Below are 16,179 nucleotides of genomic sequence, written 5' to 3'. Positions count from 1 at the left end.
TAGTGTGCTACACGCAAGTCTGTCTGCAAGTGCTTAAAGTGCAAGATACTCTGGGCGAAAGAAAACAAAAGATCCTCTGTGCTAAACGTAAATGGTCAGAGGGCGGCACCTCGAATAAATAACAGGATCTAATAGCTGGTACGTTCCTAAAAATTGACTGTGTTCCCACATACAGAGCAGCTGGATAAGTTATGGTGTAATGAAATGTTTTTCCACAATGAAATAATTTTAAAAAGTTGATTGAAATTTTTTTTTGCAGCTTACCTTTTCATCATTGGTAGCAACCAGTGATTTCATTCCACTGCGAAGCCTTTGGAGTTCTTGATCTAAGTCACAAAAAAGTTACACAGTTTAATAATCTGTTTATTCAAGAATACATCAGCATTTCTAGTAAACGATAATAACTACGAGCCAAGATCTCAGAAGCAGACAATTTTTGACAAAAAGGATGTTGTTTCTTTAGAAACACATAAAGAGAATAAAGACTGAAGTAGTAATTTAAGAAAACTTTTAATAATTTTCAAAGCAGTCTTTTAAAGCAGAAGGAAATAAAAAAGATAATTAAGAAAAAACACCCGAGAGAAAAAGCAGTGAATCTACAGTTAGTAGTAGACAAGGCCCAAGATATTTTATTGAGTGCTCAATAGGCTTACATTTGGTGCTTAGTCTTTTCCTGTACATCTCCTCTGAGAGACAGAGACACAACCCCCGCCCCCAAAATACACAATTTATATAGGATCAAGCCGAAATATTTCCACAGCTGTTACTGAATGCAAAAGGACAGTCGATAATTGTCTTCATCTAATTATGCGTATGTATTTGCAGCATTTCACTGGCAGGTTGTTGAAGCTTTGAAGTCGCACAAATTGTTTGCTTACCTCTCTCTGAGATCTCTGTCGTCAGAGGAGGTCTGGCCAGCAACTGAGTGTGCAAGCTCTCAATTTCTGCATTCTTTGTGAGGAGAAGTTGCTGAAGGCTGCCGATCTCTGCCTGAGGGTGACACACAAGGAGGAATTTTAGCAGAAAGAAAACATAGGTCTATTCACTGTTTACAAAAGGTTCACATCCAAGAACTTTACACTCAATAAAGGCTAGACAGATGCATCCATTTCAAATCTCCTCAAAAGTTGCTATGTATGAAAACACCCCAAACAAAGAAGGGAGAAGTTATTTTCTCCGAGTTCTAAAGCACCAAATGTTGAACCACAACTCCCCACAGTTTAGTTTGTTTTAAAGGAAGTTGCATAAGGAGGACACAGATGTTTGTTCAGATTTGTTCAGATTGAACTGTGTCACCATCTTTGGAAATAAAGTTAAATGTGACAAGTATGATAATTTAAGTCACGAGGTATGGCTATTATACAGTAATCAGTTCTGTAATGCAGATGGATAATTAAAAGTTACGTTTTAACACAAAAAGTCTACTGGAATTCATACAACCTAAATCTAAGGAAACAATTTCTGTAAGATTGACTGAACTTCCTTTCAGCTGTTTATGCAAAGTAAACTCTAGCTTCAGTCAGTTTTTTTTTTAAATCTTTCACATAGTTCCAAATCCTGTGCTCTATTTACTTCTCAACAGCATAGTAATCTTGGCGTACTGCTCTTTAACAAAATTCTTGTGGCCAGTCTGTCTGATGATATCAAAGCGACAACAAATGCGGTCCCCAGTTCCCAAAAACCCAGACAGAATGTAGCAAAATGTATAAAAATGACACATCTAGACCGCTGTCACAGTGGATGTTAACTTACAAAAAGTGGTTTCTGAACTGTACAGGTTCTTATCTCTACAGATGTCTGTTTCCTTTGTATTTTTCATTATGTACTGTATTTTTAAAAGCTGTGCACTTGTTTTTCTAACTGAAGATAAAAAACAATACAGAGGAAAGTCTATAATAAAGCCATATAAGAAAACATAAAGTCAGCAATTAAATAGACTAAGCTATTATTAATTCTATTTCTATTGAACAAAAAATATGCCATGCCCATACGCGCCTAAAAAGAGAGCGAACACGTGCGCAAGAGAATGACTCACTTAGCTGGCTGAAACATCAGACTGGACTGCATTCAGGAAAGCTGAGCGGACAATTAACAGTGGAATTTGGTCACTTATGATGTATCACGATGTCAACACAGAGATATTTTACCTTGGTTGCCTTGAGTTTCTTTTCGTATTGTAACTTCTGGTCCTCCAGATACTGTACTTTGTCCTTGAGAATCCTGAGCTCCTTTAACAAAACCTAAACAGGAACATTTGGAAAACTTAGCAGGCTTACAATCCAGTTGCTTTCACAAAGACGCTTCCTCTAATAATTTCACACAGCACACAATCTTTAATAACTGACAATTCTTAATATGTCACGTTATTCTATAATCCAAAATGTATTTGTTGTGTTTGTTCAGCTATATTTAGCACTGCTTAATGTAGTAGGTGAATGTTTCAATTCCATCTGATGCTCAACACAATAAAGTAAGACAACCCATGCTGTGCACAACATTGGAAGCCATGCAGGTGAACTATGCCTACTCTTTCTCCTCCGCAGTGGCACAGCTGCTCTGCATCTGAGCTACCCTCTCCCAGGTTCCCCAAAGGTCTGTCTGGAGTCTCCTCTAGCTTCTGCATACACCCCGAGGGTCCATCACAGGACACCGTGAAGTTTTTGCCTCGGCCCTCAGGGGACTCAGTGGGGCCCACCACTGGAAACCTGCTGTCAGTCGAGATCTCCAAGGCCTTTTTCTCCTGGATCTTGCTATTGATCTCCTTCTGAAATTGACACATCTGCTCCTGCAGTTCACTAATGAAATTCACTACAGTCTGACAGATAGAGTGGGGAAGAAAAACATTGAGAAGAACATGTTTAGAGAGAGAGAAAGAAACTATGTGCAGGATTTGTGCATATTGTGGATTTAAAAAGTCTACACCTAAATGCCAGATATTTGTGATAAGACAAAAAAAAAAAAACAGAAACAAAATAAATAATTTTGAAACTTTTCCAGCTGTGCAAGCCAACTGAAAAAATAAATAAATCTGTTGGTATAAAAAACTCTGAGAAAAAGGGGTGCATCAACCTGTTTTTGCATATGTGTACACAACATTCTATTAAACCACCTCTTTAATTTAATTTCAGTAGACTGTCTTTGTTAGCTGGAGTCTGTCCATGTCCCATATGACTTGGTACTGTTTGCCCACTCTGTCTTGCCAAAATCATCTAAATCTTTCAGGCCTTCTGACAGATTTGTGGGGCTGCGGATAAGATAAGACTGTGGTTGTTCACAGTTCCTAAAATCCGTAAGAAGTCAGACTGATTTTGACAATCAGGTGATCCACAAACATTTTCTGGCAGATTTTAGTTCTGACCTCACATTCAACCTGAACAATTTTAGAAGAAAAAAAAGGAAAAAAAAAAAAACTGCTGATGCTCTATGTTTTGGGTTAAAACTGACTGGTATTAAGAACTCATCCACTTTAAGAAAGGTTAAACTACATTTGAAGAAAAGTATTCCCATCATTCATTATTTGCGATAAGAACCACCATGACCTAACCGCGTTTTACAGGAGGTGTGGTCTTCATTTATTGTTCTTTACCAAAAATACAGGATATATGTCACATTAGAGGTTGACAAGTTCTTAATTTAATTATTGGTTAATTTGTTTTACACCTCAAAGGCTACCTTACTAAAAGTCTATTTCATTTTATGTGAAGTATTTTTTTAATTTCATTTCATTGTTTTATATTATCTATAAAGTTAATGAACATACAGCCATCCCCAGGTTTCTGGTAATGAATGTGTCTTCATATGGCTACATTTGAAATGACTATTTAAAGGGACACATACTGGTACCGTTACTCTTACTGAGCCAACACTGGTTTGTCCAAAATATATTTTATGTAGTTTTTACAAACATGGATCGTAAGAGTTCCATGTTTTTCATAACAGACATCAATATATTTTCAAGGTGATTTCTACCCATGTTCCCCCAGACGGTGTGTAAACAGCCCACATGCTATGCCTGGACAGTGGACAGAGGAAGTCTTACTTGGGGTTCAGTAAAACGGATATGACAAATGATATGGAAGGCCTCCATGGCTAATTTTAACCATAAGCTTGTTGGCTCCAGGACCAAGTTCCCTGTGTGTGTGTACATGCAAACATGCATATGTGAGGACATGACGTTTAGATAACAAAGGCAGCACGCGGGCGACAACTATAGTGGTAAAAGCAGTTTCTTTGACCTCCTTTAGTCAAAGCAGGTGTGATATTGTGGACCTACAAATGCAAACCTCCAGAAATATTAACTGTATTCAGATGATTCCAAGAAAATGTTATGAATTTTTTTTTATTTAAACTGAGAATTTCTTTCAATAACTAAGGGCTCACATATTTGGGCCATCATGGCAGCTCCCTTGGGTTTGAACTCCTTTAAACTGAGGACAAAAAGATCCTTTGAGCAGTGTTTGGACAGTAATTACATACTTTACAGTATCCCATCTGGTAAAAGTTCTGATTTCCGTTTCTATAATTCATACGGTCTCTAAATGCACAGGAAGTCTGCTGGAAACCTAACACGCCAGTCTTAAGCAAATAAATGATCTGGTTAAACTAAGAAAATTTTTTTTTAAATCCCATTCACTATTTTTTTTCTCAGGTACAATGAAGTCAGTATTTGGGTGAATGTTTTGTTTCCACAGATCCTGTAAGGATTTATGGGCTTCCTTAAAGTCAACGGCCTCCATTCAAAAAGCAGATTATTATATTTACCCCTGTCATTACAGCCAGAGTTATGTTTAAATTTCCTGTGATTAAAGATAGTCATCTTCAGTAAATCAAACTATAAAAGGTAATTTGGAAACAAGACTTTTATGGTGTTAAAAATCAGGTTTGCTCACTTTGGAAACTATGACAAAGCAACTGTGAATTAAGTGATTGTTCTCTGCACACCGGTTTTTCTAACTGACAGACACTGAGTTTGAGACAATATAACAAACCCAAAATGATCTATGTAATGTACCTGAGGCGTTCCTGACCCAGTGAAGAAGTCTCACCTCAGCTTTGTGCTGCCTCTCCGCCCCATCGACCTGCGTTCCCTCCATGTCTGCCAGCTTCAGTTTCAGATAAGAGACCTCCCCCATAAGATTCAGCTTCTGTTTCTCCAGTGACGTCCTATGCACGAGTTCCTGTCATCAACGACACACAGCAAGAGTGTGAAAAACACAGGCAGACGCAACCCTATACATTAAACCCCTAATTTTGAACGAGATACAGCGCTTGCTCCACAAAGGCAACATGAAGTGTGAGGCACAGCAAGTTACCAGCTCTGTAATGACTGTCCCTCCACACAAACCACACTGGTTTCTGAAGCTGTTTGGGTGGCTAAATATACACAACCCATGACCACTATTTATAATGTGTATTTCGCAGCTCTCTCAAAGTACATAGCAGAGAGGAGGGAGGGGGAGAGACCAAGAAAAAGCATGCAAAACATTCATTGACAGAATATCAAAATAACTTTGACAGGTGCATTTCCCTGTCCTCTGTATAAAAATGACCTCCTGTCAAACCTAAAGCTGAGGGAGATTACAGTTTAATAGCTCTGTGATATCTTTCCTCAAAGGCTGTTAGCCATCAGTTAAACCAGAACATAAGGGTAGATGTATTTCTTACTTGGCTCATGTCAAGCAGGTGCTGAACATCCAGAAAAGAGAAAAAAAAAAAACAGTGAAAGTAGATGTAAACATTTAAAGTGCAGACTTTTTTTTAAAGACCTGAACTTCTTCTAGAGAGCAGATGGAAAGTATTTTAATTCTGTCACCAGGAAGAGATTTAGGGCTCAGGTCCAAAGCCTCATAATGACCACATCTCTAAGAAACTGGCTGCCCGTTTCATAATGTGCAAGCTTGCTAAATAAGTCTTACAAGGAAAAAAAAAAGACACGGTTATAAATAAGTTTTTGACCTATTTAGTTTTTTTTTTTTTGTTTTTTTTTGTTTTTCCCACTCCAGGCTTCAACGAAGATTTTGCAAGAGTTGCTACATAAGAAGGAAAGTTAATACCTGGTTTATCCAGTGTCTGTCAGTATTTCCTTCATGCAAACAATGTGCCGGAGTTCACGTTGGACAAGGTTTCACATATCCAGTTCATCCAGTGGCCTCTAACAAACCGTCTCAAATCTAAAGTAAAAGAGCCGAGAGCCAGCAAAGCACATCCAGCTCTTGCAGGAGCACCACTACGCTCTTTTTCCCTCCCATCTCTCCACCTTTTTTACAGCTGTTTCTCTCCTCCTTGTTTGTTCTCTTCTCCCTCCCTCTGTTTTTCCTTCCTGTCTCTCTCTTTCTCTCCAGAAACCCGCATGTGAGCAGTCATGGTTATTACCAGTTAGGGGAGTGGCTTGCTGTGCAGTTAATCTCCTGCCCAGACAGACTAGTTTGGCCTTGCATAAACCAGACAGGCACCCTTAGTGAGAAACTGTTTGGGAAAACGTTTGAGCGTCCTAAATATTTTTGTTGCCAAAGTAATCCAAAGCTACCTTCTCCAGAATCCAAGTAATGAACTTTTGAAGAGGAAGTTCTTCCTGGGTGCAGTTTATGAAAAACACATGAAAGTGCAGAAAATGTCACGTTTTAAAGGAGATGGACTGTCTGAGTATCCTGTATATTTTTATGGGAACAACAAGTTAATTGAATTACTCTTGCAGTCATTATGAGGCTTTCCAGACTTTGGTCCAGATTCACACAAATTAATTGTTTTGTGCTAACATTGTCTGAACAAATCAGCATAGTTCAAAGTCTAGTAGAGGCAACTACCTGCTGTAGCATCTCTTCTGTACTGTTGAGTTTGTGTTGATGCTCCACCAAAGAACTTTCCAAATCATGGATCTTCACCCCTTGAGCCTCCACCTGGTCTGTCAGCACACTCACCTATGAGGGGTTTTGCATGTCAACAGATAATTTAGAACATGATGAATATTTTCTCTAAATAAACTGATGCTTAGGTGCTTAGGTTCCTAAAATTTCCACATATATGAGATATGATAGAAAAAGTTCCTTTAGGAAAATTCTGTGATTCTAAATAAAGAAATAATTACAGCAATCTCAGCAACACAAAGGTAAATATACGTCGTACAAAAAGTAAGGAAATGTCAGCATATTTTATGAAACTTGTAGGTTAAGCAGCATCATTTTGTATGTTTTGCCAACAAAAACTTTGACAAAATCTCACTCCCATTACCAAGAGCTTACTCTGAATGACTCCTTTTGCCTAAGTAAGTGCAATTAATTTATAAACCAGTTTGCCATGTAGAAGTCACAACATGCAAAACAGAAGAAGGCAAACACTATGGAGGATGGGAACAATCAAAAACAAAAATATAGGTCAAAAGAAAATATTTTAGAAAACGGTACAAGATTACGCCTTAACTAACTAAAAGGTGGCAAAGAAAGAAATGTTCGTGGTGCTTCTTAAAAGATTTAACTGATTCACAGTCATGCAAAGAAAAAGGTAAATTTTTGCACAACTTAGAATAGATCAGGACAGAAATTTCTGTCTACTTCATTTGTCTTAAAAATTAGTCTGCAGCACTGATTTCTGACCAGATGATCTCAGACAATGAGAAGGGATAAGAACCAAACAGTGTTTGGATTGAATACGATAGAAGTTTAAAGAAACAAGAAATGTTGGTTGTTACAGAACCTTTTTCATTTAACAAGTAGAGGCCTCAATAGTACCCAAAAGAAATGTACACAACCAAAATAGCTTTGAAACTCCTTTTTGTTGCTCAACAACTTGAACATGTATTTCTGTGGGATGGCCTTCTTCAACCCACATTTATCACATGTTGTGTTGATCACTCTGACATGAACCGTACACTCAAGTTCAGTTTCTAATTGTGGAGAAATCAAAAGATGACAAGCCTTCTTTTTTTATTAGTATTTGCCAAGTACTTCATTGGTAAGACCCAATTACTCAACTCTGCTACTCAACCCACAAATGAGTTTTCAAGCAAATGTGGAGCTGTTTAAGGAAAAAAACCAAACATGCTTTTCCACACCATGAAGCTTATTACTGAAGAGAAACTTTACAAGAAAGAAAGAATTAACCAGAAACAAATAAACTTACTGTTTGTGCTAAATCTATATACGTGTGCACAGAATCTACCCCACATATGTGCAATAGTGTACTTGTGTTGTTGTGTTTTGATACCGAGAGGCTAAAACTGATTTGAAATAGCTGAACTTTGCTTCAACGGTACACCAACCGTTGAAGCAAACATTTCTAAAGAATTTATTTTCTTTCTCTGAGGCCTAATGAATGATAAAAGGCACTTGCTCTAAACTCACTTGGACACATAAACACACCTTCATGCAACAGGTCGCATAATGGTGCGAGCCTAAGCCTGTCTACAAAGCACTTGCTCAGCCGCCCCGAGTGCTACACACACCTACAGGTATAAGAAAAACACATCAGTCAAAACAAGAGATTGTGGTGTCATAATAGCACCAAACCCACTTTGTTACTGTTGCTTCACCTGGGTAATGAAGCAGAAACTTGTGCAACATTTGCAACACAATGCTACCATACATCTTTGTTCTTTCGCCATCTTTTCCCCAACTCTACCTTGTCTCGGTGTTGCAATACAACCAAATGTTAGAATCAATTCCCAGGTAATCCACTCTATATTCAGATGCCCAGAGGAGGAAAACAGTTTTGGGAACATTCTAAAATTTCTAAGCAATCTTAGTTGTCCTTTTTGTATTTTCCAAGACTATGAGTCTCATACCTGCAGAATTAGTGACTCTTTGTCTCCCTCCAGTCGTGATAACCTCTCTTGATAGGACTCACTGCTGTTGTTTAAGGTGAGGTTTGCCTGTTGAATAGAAATAATTGAACATATTTTTTTTGAATACTCAAAAGATAGAACAGTTTCTCAGTGGATATTAGCTTTGTATTTTTATTATTTACACACTGAAATCTTAAACCTCTTACAGTGCCACAACTGTGTGGAGATTGTAAGAGGTTTACAAATCCTAATCCAGCATTAAAAGTCGTGTTCCACATTTTATGCCAGTTACATAGTTTAGAGCACATGTGTCAAACTCAAGGCCCGCGGGCCACATGTGGCCCACCATGTCATTTTATGTGCCCCCCACACCCCAGAATTTATAGGCTGATGATTGACTTAAAATAGGTTTTGAGCACGAATTGACTACAAACTACATCTCCCATAAAGCATTCCGATTGTTACCAGCCAACATTACGGCTTCTCGCCACTAGAGAGCAGCAGAGTCGCCTCAAGCTGCTTATTGATTTTCCCAGCGAATAAAACTGAGATGTCGACAAGCTAACATCAAAACGTCCAAGAAAAGATTTTTTATTTGTAAGTATTGATTTTATTTTTTTAGCCAAGACTTTGTCTCTGCTAATGACATCTTCAATACATTTTTTGATCCCAGGCTTAGTTTATGTGTGTGAGGGCGGCAGGTCGCGGTAGACTTTTTTGTTATTTATTATCTTGACCGACAACATAAAAGAAATCGGTCATGTACTATTTTTATCCCTGAAATTACAATCATACAGACAGAAACAGTTACCATTATACATTTTGAACTGTTGATTTTATTTTTTAACCATTTTTCATTTTAAAGTGTTTTTATTTTTGCAACCTTATTTTTTTAATTGTAAAGTGTTGATTTTATTTTTGAACCCTTATTTATTTTGAAGTGTTGATTTTATTTTTGCAACCTTATTTTTAATTGTAAAGTGTTGATTTTATTTTTGAAACTTTATTTATTTTGAAGTGTTGATTTTATTTTTGCAACCTTATTTTTTTAATTGTAAAGCATTGATTTTATTTTTGAAACCTTATTTATTTTGAAGTGTTGATGTTATTTTTGAACCCTTATTTATTTTGAAGTGTTGATTGTCTGAAAGACCTTAGACATGAATTCCCCCATATGGGGATTGAACCAATGACCTCAGCATTACCAGCACCGTGCTCTAACCTGCTGAGCTAACTCACCTACCTTACAAACTGTTGAGTTTCCATGGATTTAAGAATAACTTACATGATCTTACCTCAATGAAGATTTGATAAAAGTGCTTATATTCTAATGTTCTTCAAAACAACATACATAATATTTTATTTTCCAGAGATTTTGTATTTTNTGATTTGGTTAATTGGTTGACAATGTTGCAGTAAGCAAGTGCCAAGTAATCAAGGTCATTCTCAAAAGATTTGCATGTGACTCTGGGCGAGTTCATTGAACAGCTACAAACATCACTGAACCACATTTACACAATGATGGTGTCAAGCTACACAGTAGCCAAAGCTGCCCTGTGCAGACTGACGTAAAAGAGGCTGCAATGTACAGGCGCCACAGGGTGCCACCATCACGAGGGGAGGAGGGTCAAGTGTCTAGTCAAAGGACACAACCACTCACGCAGATGGAGCTTTCTATTCAGGGCTCATTTTCTATTAATCCAATTAGCACTGAATATTAAAACCTAGTAGAAACCAATAGAAGTGGTCTCATACATAACCAAATGGCAGATATTTATTAAAATATACTTTATAGATTAAGGTGAATTATCTCACACATTGTACTTTCCTCCTTTAATTCAGTTTAAACAACTTAATAATTCTGAAAAACAAACAAGACAGCTACCTTAAGATAGAAAGCCTGGGTTGTCAAGCAACAAGAGAAATTTCCTTCAAAAGTTATGACAGCACAAAATTGGTATTATGCAGCAACACTTCATGTTTGAAAGAAGAAAGTCTTCCACTGAAATACAAACTGTGGGAACTGTAAGCATTTGCAACTGAAAAGCAAAACAACAAGAACAAAAAACTAAATCGAAAAATGCAGGAAAGAGTTGTGCAACTATGTTGAATGAAGGTATGAAAAGCAGATGTAAAAGTGGAGAATGTCTTACCTTTCTGAGCCAAGTGAAATGTTTGTAGAAATCAATATGATTCTCCATTCTGCAGACCCATTGTAGTTAAGATCTTACATTTGATGTCTAGCAGAACTGAATATATGCTATGAAGCACCAACACACAATCAAAACAATAGCTTTTAACTGCACTGCATGCTCTCCTTCTTTTACTACAACCCAGTGCTGCAAGGAGCGTGCAGGAAGGATCTAGGTCTGTGTGGTTTGGACCCCGGACTGCCTCAGACTTTTAGAGCTGAACTGAATAAGTCAAACTATGCCAGTTGGCTTTACGTTACCTCCTGCCCCCCATCCCCCACGCCCTCTTTTATTTTTTTTTCTATCTACTTTCAACTGCCCTTTTTTTCTTTCTTTCTTTCATGCCTGACTGGAGTTCTTGATTTTTAGCTGCATATTTTTGCATTTGAGCTGCATGTGATTAATGATGTTCTCAACCACATCTGTCCTAAACCTTTCCCTTTTCTCTTCTTGTTGTTCTTGTCTCTCATAAGTCTGTTCTCACAGCACCCCTCAAGCAACCTAAGTTTTGTGGGGCTTTCTAAATGGGGAATATAGGAGAGGAAACTTTTTTTTTTTTTTTTTTTTCCACCATATGCTTCTCAGATGTGGTGCGGGGCAAGAAGTCAGTAAAGGCTATACAGAAGGGGAGGAGGCAGAGCAGAAGAGTGGAAATGAGCATTACGTTTAGAGTATCACATCTAAACAAGCGCAAATACATTAGGTGTCTCATGTGAACCACTTGAAACACTATTTCTGAAAGGAAAAGACAAAGAGAATAAGACATAAAATCTCAAAGGGAAATAAAATGACTTGCACTCCAAACAGAAGCTCTGGATCTCATTACTAGTGCCATTCACTATATCCTCCTTCCGGCTCACTTCTTAGTAGGCCAGAAAACAGTCCCCCAGATGTTGCTAAAAAGGATCAAAGACCAAAAGTGAAGCAAAAAATAAAAAAATCTGATCCTAGTAGAAGTAATTCTTGCCAGGCCACAGCATAACTTCTAAATTCAATGACCAATCTTTTTTTAACATTAGAAGACAAAGTTCTGTGGATATCTGCATGCCCATTTTTCACAATGCTATTATGTTTGCTTAATGTGTGCAAAAACTACCACTGTCAGTGAAAACGTACTACTTACCCCATCTCTTTGCAGCCATTTTAATATAACATTTGCTGTGTCTGTAGACGTTTGTTTACAGGAAGCACCCTGCTTTTCCTCACTGCTCTGGCCCTCCAGCACAGCCCTGAGGACCTCCATCAGCTGAAGTGCCTCAAAAGCAGGGTCCACGGGCGTGGGGAGGGGCAACTCTGGGTCAACATCTGAAGATTTGTAACCTTGGTTACACGGCTGCATCGGAGGACTGAGAAGACCTTCACACATTTTGCCTAGAAATTGAAACAGAGGGAATCCACAAACATAGAAATATGCATTTAACTCAAATATTGTGGTTATTTCTTCCTTTATGCATTTTTGCAGCTGTTTTTGCAGCAAAAAAGCATGACTTGCAGGGAGAGGAAAAGGATTTTCAGGGATGCCCCCTTGTGGGCAGTTTGACCTGCTACTGCATGTGGAATGAAAATAGTATCAAACTTTAGCTGTGACTTTTCAAATCCACAAATTAGGAAAAAACAGTACTTTTCATGTCGTGCCTTTTCAAGCCAAAGCAAAAGGTAGAGTAATGTAATCATTACATGAAATGATAATGATAATGATAATATGGAGAAACAAGTAATCTTATTTGATGCTAAGATTATTGGTTGCTTTGTTTATTAGCTTTTTCTCCTGTCCTTTAAGTTGTTGCTAAATGTGATAATGACTAGGTTGTCACCTCTGATTATAGATCTTAGAGTCATGCCTCCATGCTACAACACTGCTGTTGTTGCAGCATGAGCCGTAAGCAAAATGTATCACCAATGTTAGAAAAGAATAGACATAAAATGTTAGAAGTATGTGTTATAGCTCACGTTGTTCTGTGAGAATTGTACAAGAAACAACAGAAGCTTGAATTAAATTACTGAGAGAAACAAGGTCAATTATATACAGCGTGAATGAGCAGGAAACATAAAACAATCCCTCCTTACCATGCTAAGGAAGGATTTGCCATTAAATACACATGTAAAGTGGTCATAAGCAAAATCTGCTGGCAGTCTTATGAAAGCCTAACATTAAAAACTGGGCAGTCTCTTGAGGCTTTGATGATGAAACAGAGACTCTTACCAGCTATAATACCATCCATTTGCTCCAAGGCAGCTTCTAACATGTGGCTGGCACGTGCCTCCATGGAAACTCTCAAAGCAGTACAGATAGATGCTCCTTCGCATGTGTAAAGCGGAGTGGAAGTTGAAGGAATGACGGAAAAGATGTCCTTCTGAAGGGCAGGACTGCAGAGTGTGTTCAAGTTCACAGCAAAGCTCTAACAGCTATCCTGACATTTTTGTGACTCTGACAGTAAATAACCTCCAGAGTGTGGCTTTTGGGTTTAAGCTCTTCTCTCATTTTGTGACTGGAGTGTCACAAATTGTCAGGCTTGTCGTCCAAATGAGGTGCAAGCTCAAATTTAGATTGTTTCAATTCGGTTTAGTTTAGTTTGTTTATATAGCGCCAATTCACAACAAAAAATAAATTCACTGGACTATTTGAATTTCTTTTCTTTTTTTTTAACTAATAAGATTCCATGTGATATAGTCATATTTATGGTTTTAATAATAATAAAGCAGTTTGTAAAACGTCCAACAGTTTATTTTTTTTTTGTTTGTTTTTTAGTTTATTTCCCAAAACTGCTTGAGCTAGCCATCTGGCCATTGGCTTCCTGTGCAATGCCGCTCAAATAAGCTTTAGATTGCTGCAGACTCTAGCCTTTCCCCCTTTCACTTGGATTCCCTCTGGTATCTTTTTTTTTCCCTACATGAATCAATCAGTAAACGGAAGAAGTTGTGAATGATAGCTGCCACCACCAGTTGATTTAGCCACCATTTGACCCATAACACTTGTAAGCTTCATAGCGTCGAAATGGCGTTTTTTTCTTCATAAATTAAATCTTTAGCTTGTCAGACACAAGCTGGTTAAATATGCAGTATGTAACTTTTATAAAACACATGAAACTGTCACCATGTTTTGTCCTTGTGTGTTATGAGACAGATAACTTGTGAAAAGATCGATCTTGAGCCACTAGCCGTCTGAAGATAGGCACAACTTCCGGCCAGGAGAGTCTTAGCTCTGTTGTTAATCTCCTCATGTACTGGCTGTTAAATGTGCTAGTGGTAGAGAACCAACTTACCATTACAGGAAAACCCTTTATCCACCGTTATCAGTGGCTCTGCTAATTAGCCTACGCATTCATTACAGGCTTTGTTAGCTGCAGCACAGTAGAGCGCAAGCCAGGTGGAGCGGGAGTGGGGGCATGGAGCGAGATTGACGGTGCTAAGACCCGCCTCCTGGCTCTGATTGGTTGTTTCTAGATAGCACGAGAAGGCAGAGGAGATCGATTTTTTTCACAGATTATCTCTCATACCATACTGTCACAATATAGTGTCAGTTTCACCAAATATGTTAAAAATATATATATTTTTATAAAAGTTACGTATTGCAACTTTAAAGTAAGTATGTTTAAATAATTTTGGAACTGACAAGGTAAAAAATTGACACCCAGACATAGTTTGTTTACAAAGAAAATTCTATGTTATGATTTTGTTCTTCCTTGAAAGTATTTTTGTTGCTGTTTTTCCATTGAATCTTACAATTTAAACGATTCAGCTAATATGTATTTACACTCTGAACAGGTTTAGATTTGTCATTGGTTTACCAAAAAGTTTGTTTGCGGTATGAAATGAGACAGGCATCACTCAAACTTTTATAAATCAATGTAAAAGAAGAAATGGTTTGGAAGAAATTATCTGATCCGTCTTGATTTACATGATTCAGAGGAAACATCCTGATACAAAAAAAATACTTCCAAAACACTTTAAAACCTAAAAGCATAAGTAAGCTTACTTATGAAAAGGTGTTAAAAGGATTTATCAAAGTCCTTTACATTACAAAAAGACTGATGCACATCATGTTTGTGCAACTGGTGCTTGGTTAACTATGTGGCATATTTATTATCAAAACAACCCATCCTGTTTTTAGTGCATAACTTATGAACACAAGTTAAAACTGTTCAATATCACCTAATAAAATATATTTCTTAGCTTTGTACTAACTTTATATCCTTACCTCCAAATGTTTTCTCAGTAAACATATTAAACTGAGCATGTATAATAGGATTACATGCAGAAGTTTTTTGTTTGCTTGTTTTGTTTTTCAGTTTTGTACAAAAAGGAGCTGCTATTAAGATTTTTATTTTCTAAAATGTGATTTTCTTTTGTGGCCACCAAGGGGCGCTAATGAAACAAAGATCTGGCGGTCATGTTTCATCCAATTTAACAAAAACAGTATCATTCAATGTTTAGTCCTGAATACAAATTATTACATTATTAGATTAAATTATTATTAATCTAATCATGTCTAGTTTGTTCACAATGTTTCATATAAATATATCAAAGTGGGATTGTGTAGTTTGGCTTGAAATAATTTACACCTTCTGTCATAACTAGATTATTTTTCTTTTTTTTCTGGAAAATCATTTAAACATAATTTTTATAACATTCATGAAGCCAAACAATAAGAAAATAGTGAAAAATAAAAATTAAATAATGCATTTATTTTTATCACGACTATATATCTAGATAAGACAAGGCATATCAAATAGATGAAACAATTTTCTCTTTTTTTCTTTTTGATTTTCCACAAAATAAATAAATAAATAAATAAATTCTCTGATGTGATTTCAATACATTCCTGATCAAAATCTTGAGACTCAGTGTTTCCGTTTTCTTCTGGGTCATAGTCAGGCAAAAATAATTCTGAAAGAAGAAATAGGCGCAACTCACAGAAAGTAGGCAAAGTATTAGAAACACATGTTAACTTAAATCACAGCCTTAAGAAGTCTAAATCTTCACATAAATATTTCCCTCATGCCGTTTTGTGAAAAGCGGTCACACCACTGTAACTCTAGGCAAAAAGGCTTTCTGGCTTTGGGCATGGCAGGATCGTTGGGATCCACAGGCAGGATTTCTGATGGCAAAGGTTGGACGCAGTACGTAATTTTAAATCTCTTAAAAGTTCCTGAGGGCCTAAGACCTGGTTGTAAGTCAGCAGAGCACCCAGATACTTGTCATTTTACCCCA

At 37.2% G+C, this 16,179-nt stretch overlaps 1 protein-coding gene across 11 annotated transcripts in view; it reads right to left on the bottom strand.

The window, feature by feature from the left end:
- Positions 1–14,331, bottom strand: part of ppfibp2a (PPFIA binding protein 2a) — a 23,371-nt gene extending 9,040 nt beyond the window's left edge. Inside the window, exons 1-11 of one of the 11 annotated variants that reach the window (XM_007549837.2) lie at positions 14,232–14,331; positions 12,092–12,339; positions 8,777–8,863; positions 6,804–6,917; positions 5,665–5,685; positions 5,046–5,177; positions 2,528–2,815; positions 2,148–2,240; positions 879–990; positions 654–686; positions 265–326 (exon numbers count right to left, since the gene is read on the bottom strand). In XM_007549837.2, coding sequence (XP_007549899.1) covers positions 265–326; positions 654–686; positions 879–990; positions 2,148–2,240; positions 2,528–2,815; positions 5,046–5,177; positions 5,665–5,685; positions 6,804–6,917; positions 8,777–8,863; positions 12,092–12,334 — 1,185 coding nt within the window. In that variant the 5' untranslated portion in view covers positions 12,335–12,339; positions 14,232–14,331. Of the gene's footprint in view, positions 1–264; positions 327–653; positions 687–878; positions 991–2,147; positions 2,241–2,527; positions 2,816–5,045; positions 5,178–5,312; positions 5,443–5,664; positions 5,686–6,053; positions 6,313–6,803; positions 6,918–8,776; positions 8,864–10,929; positions 11,278–12,091; positions 12,340–13,171; positions 13,525–14,231 lie in introns of those variants that run through there. The other 10 variants (XM_016670406.1, XM_016670407.1, XM_007549840.2 and 7 more) reach the window with 10 other exon arrangements.
- Positions 14,332–16,179: the final 1,848 nt, after the last annotated feature.

Source organism: Poecilia formosa, unplaced genomic scaffold, assembly GCF_000485575.1.
Source record: "Poecilia formosa unplaced genomic scaffold, Poecilia_formosa-5.1.2 Scaffold33, whole genome shotgun sequence".
NCBI classification, from domain to species: Eukaryota; Metazoa; Chordata; class Actinopteri; order Cyprinodontiformes; family Poeciliidae; genus Poecilia; species Poecilia formosa.
Note: the sequence above shows the minus strand (reverse complement) of the source record. Positions and strands in the feature narration are given on the sequence as shown.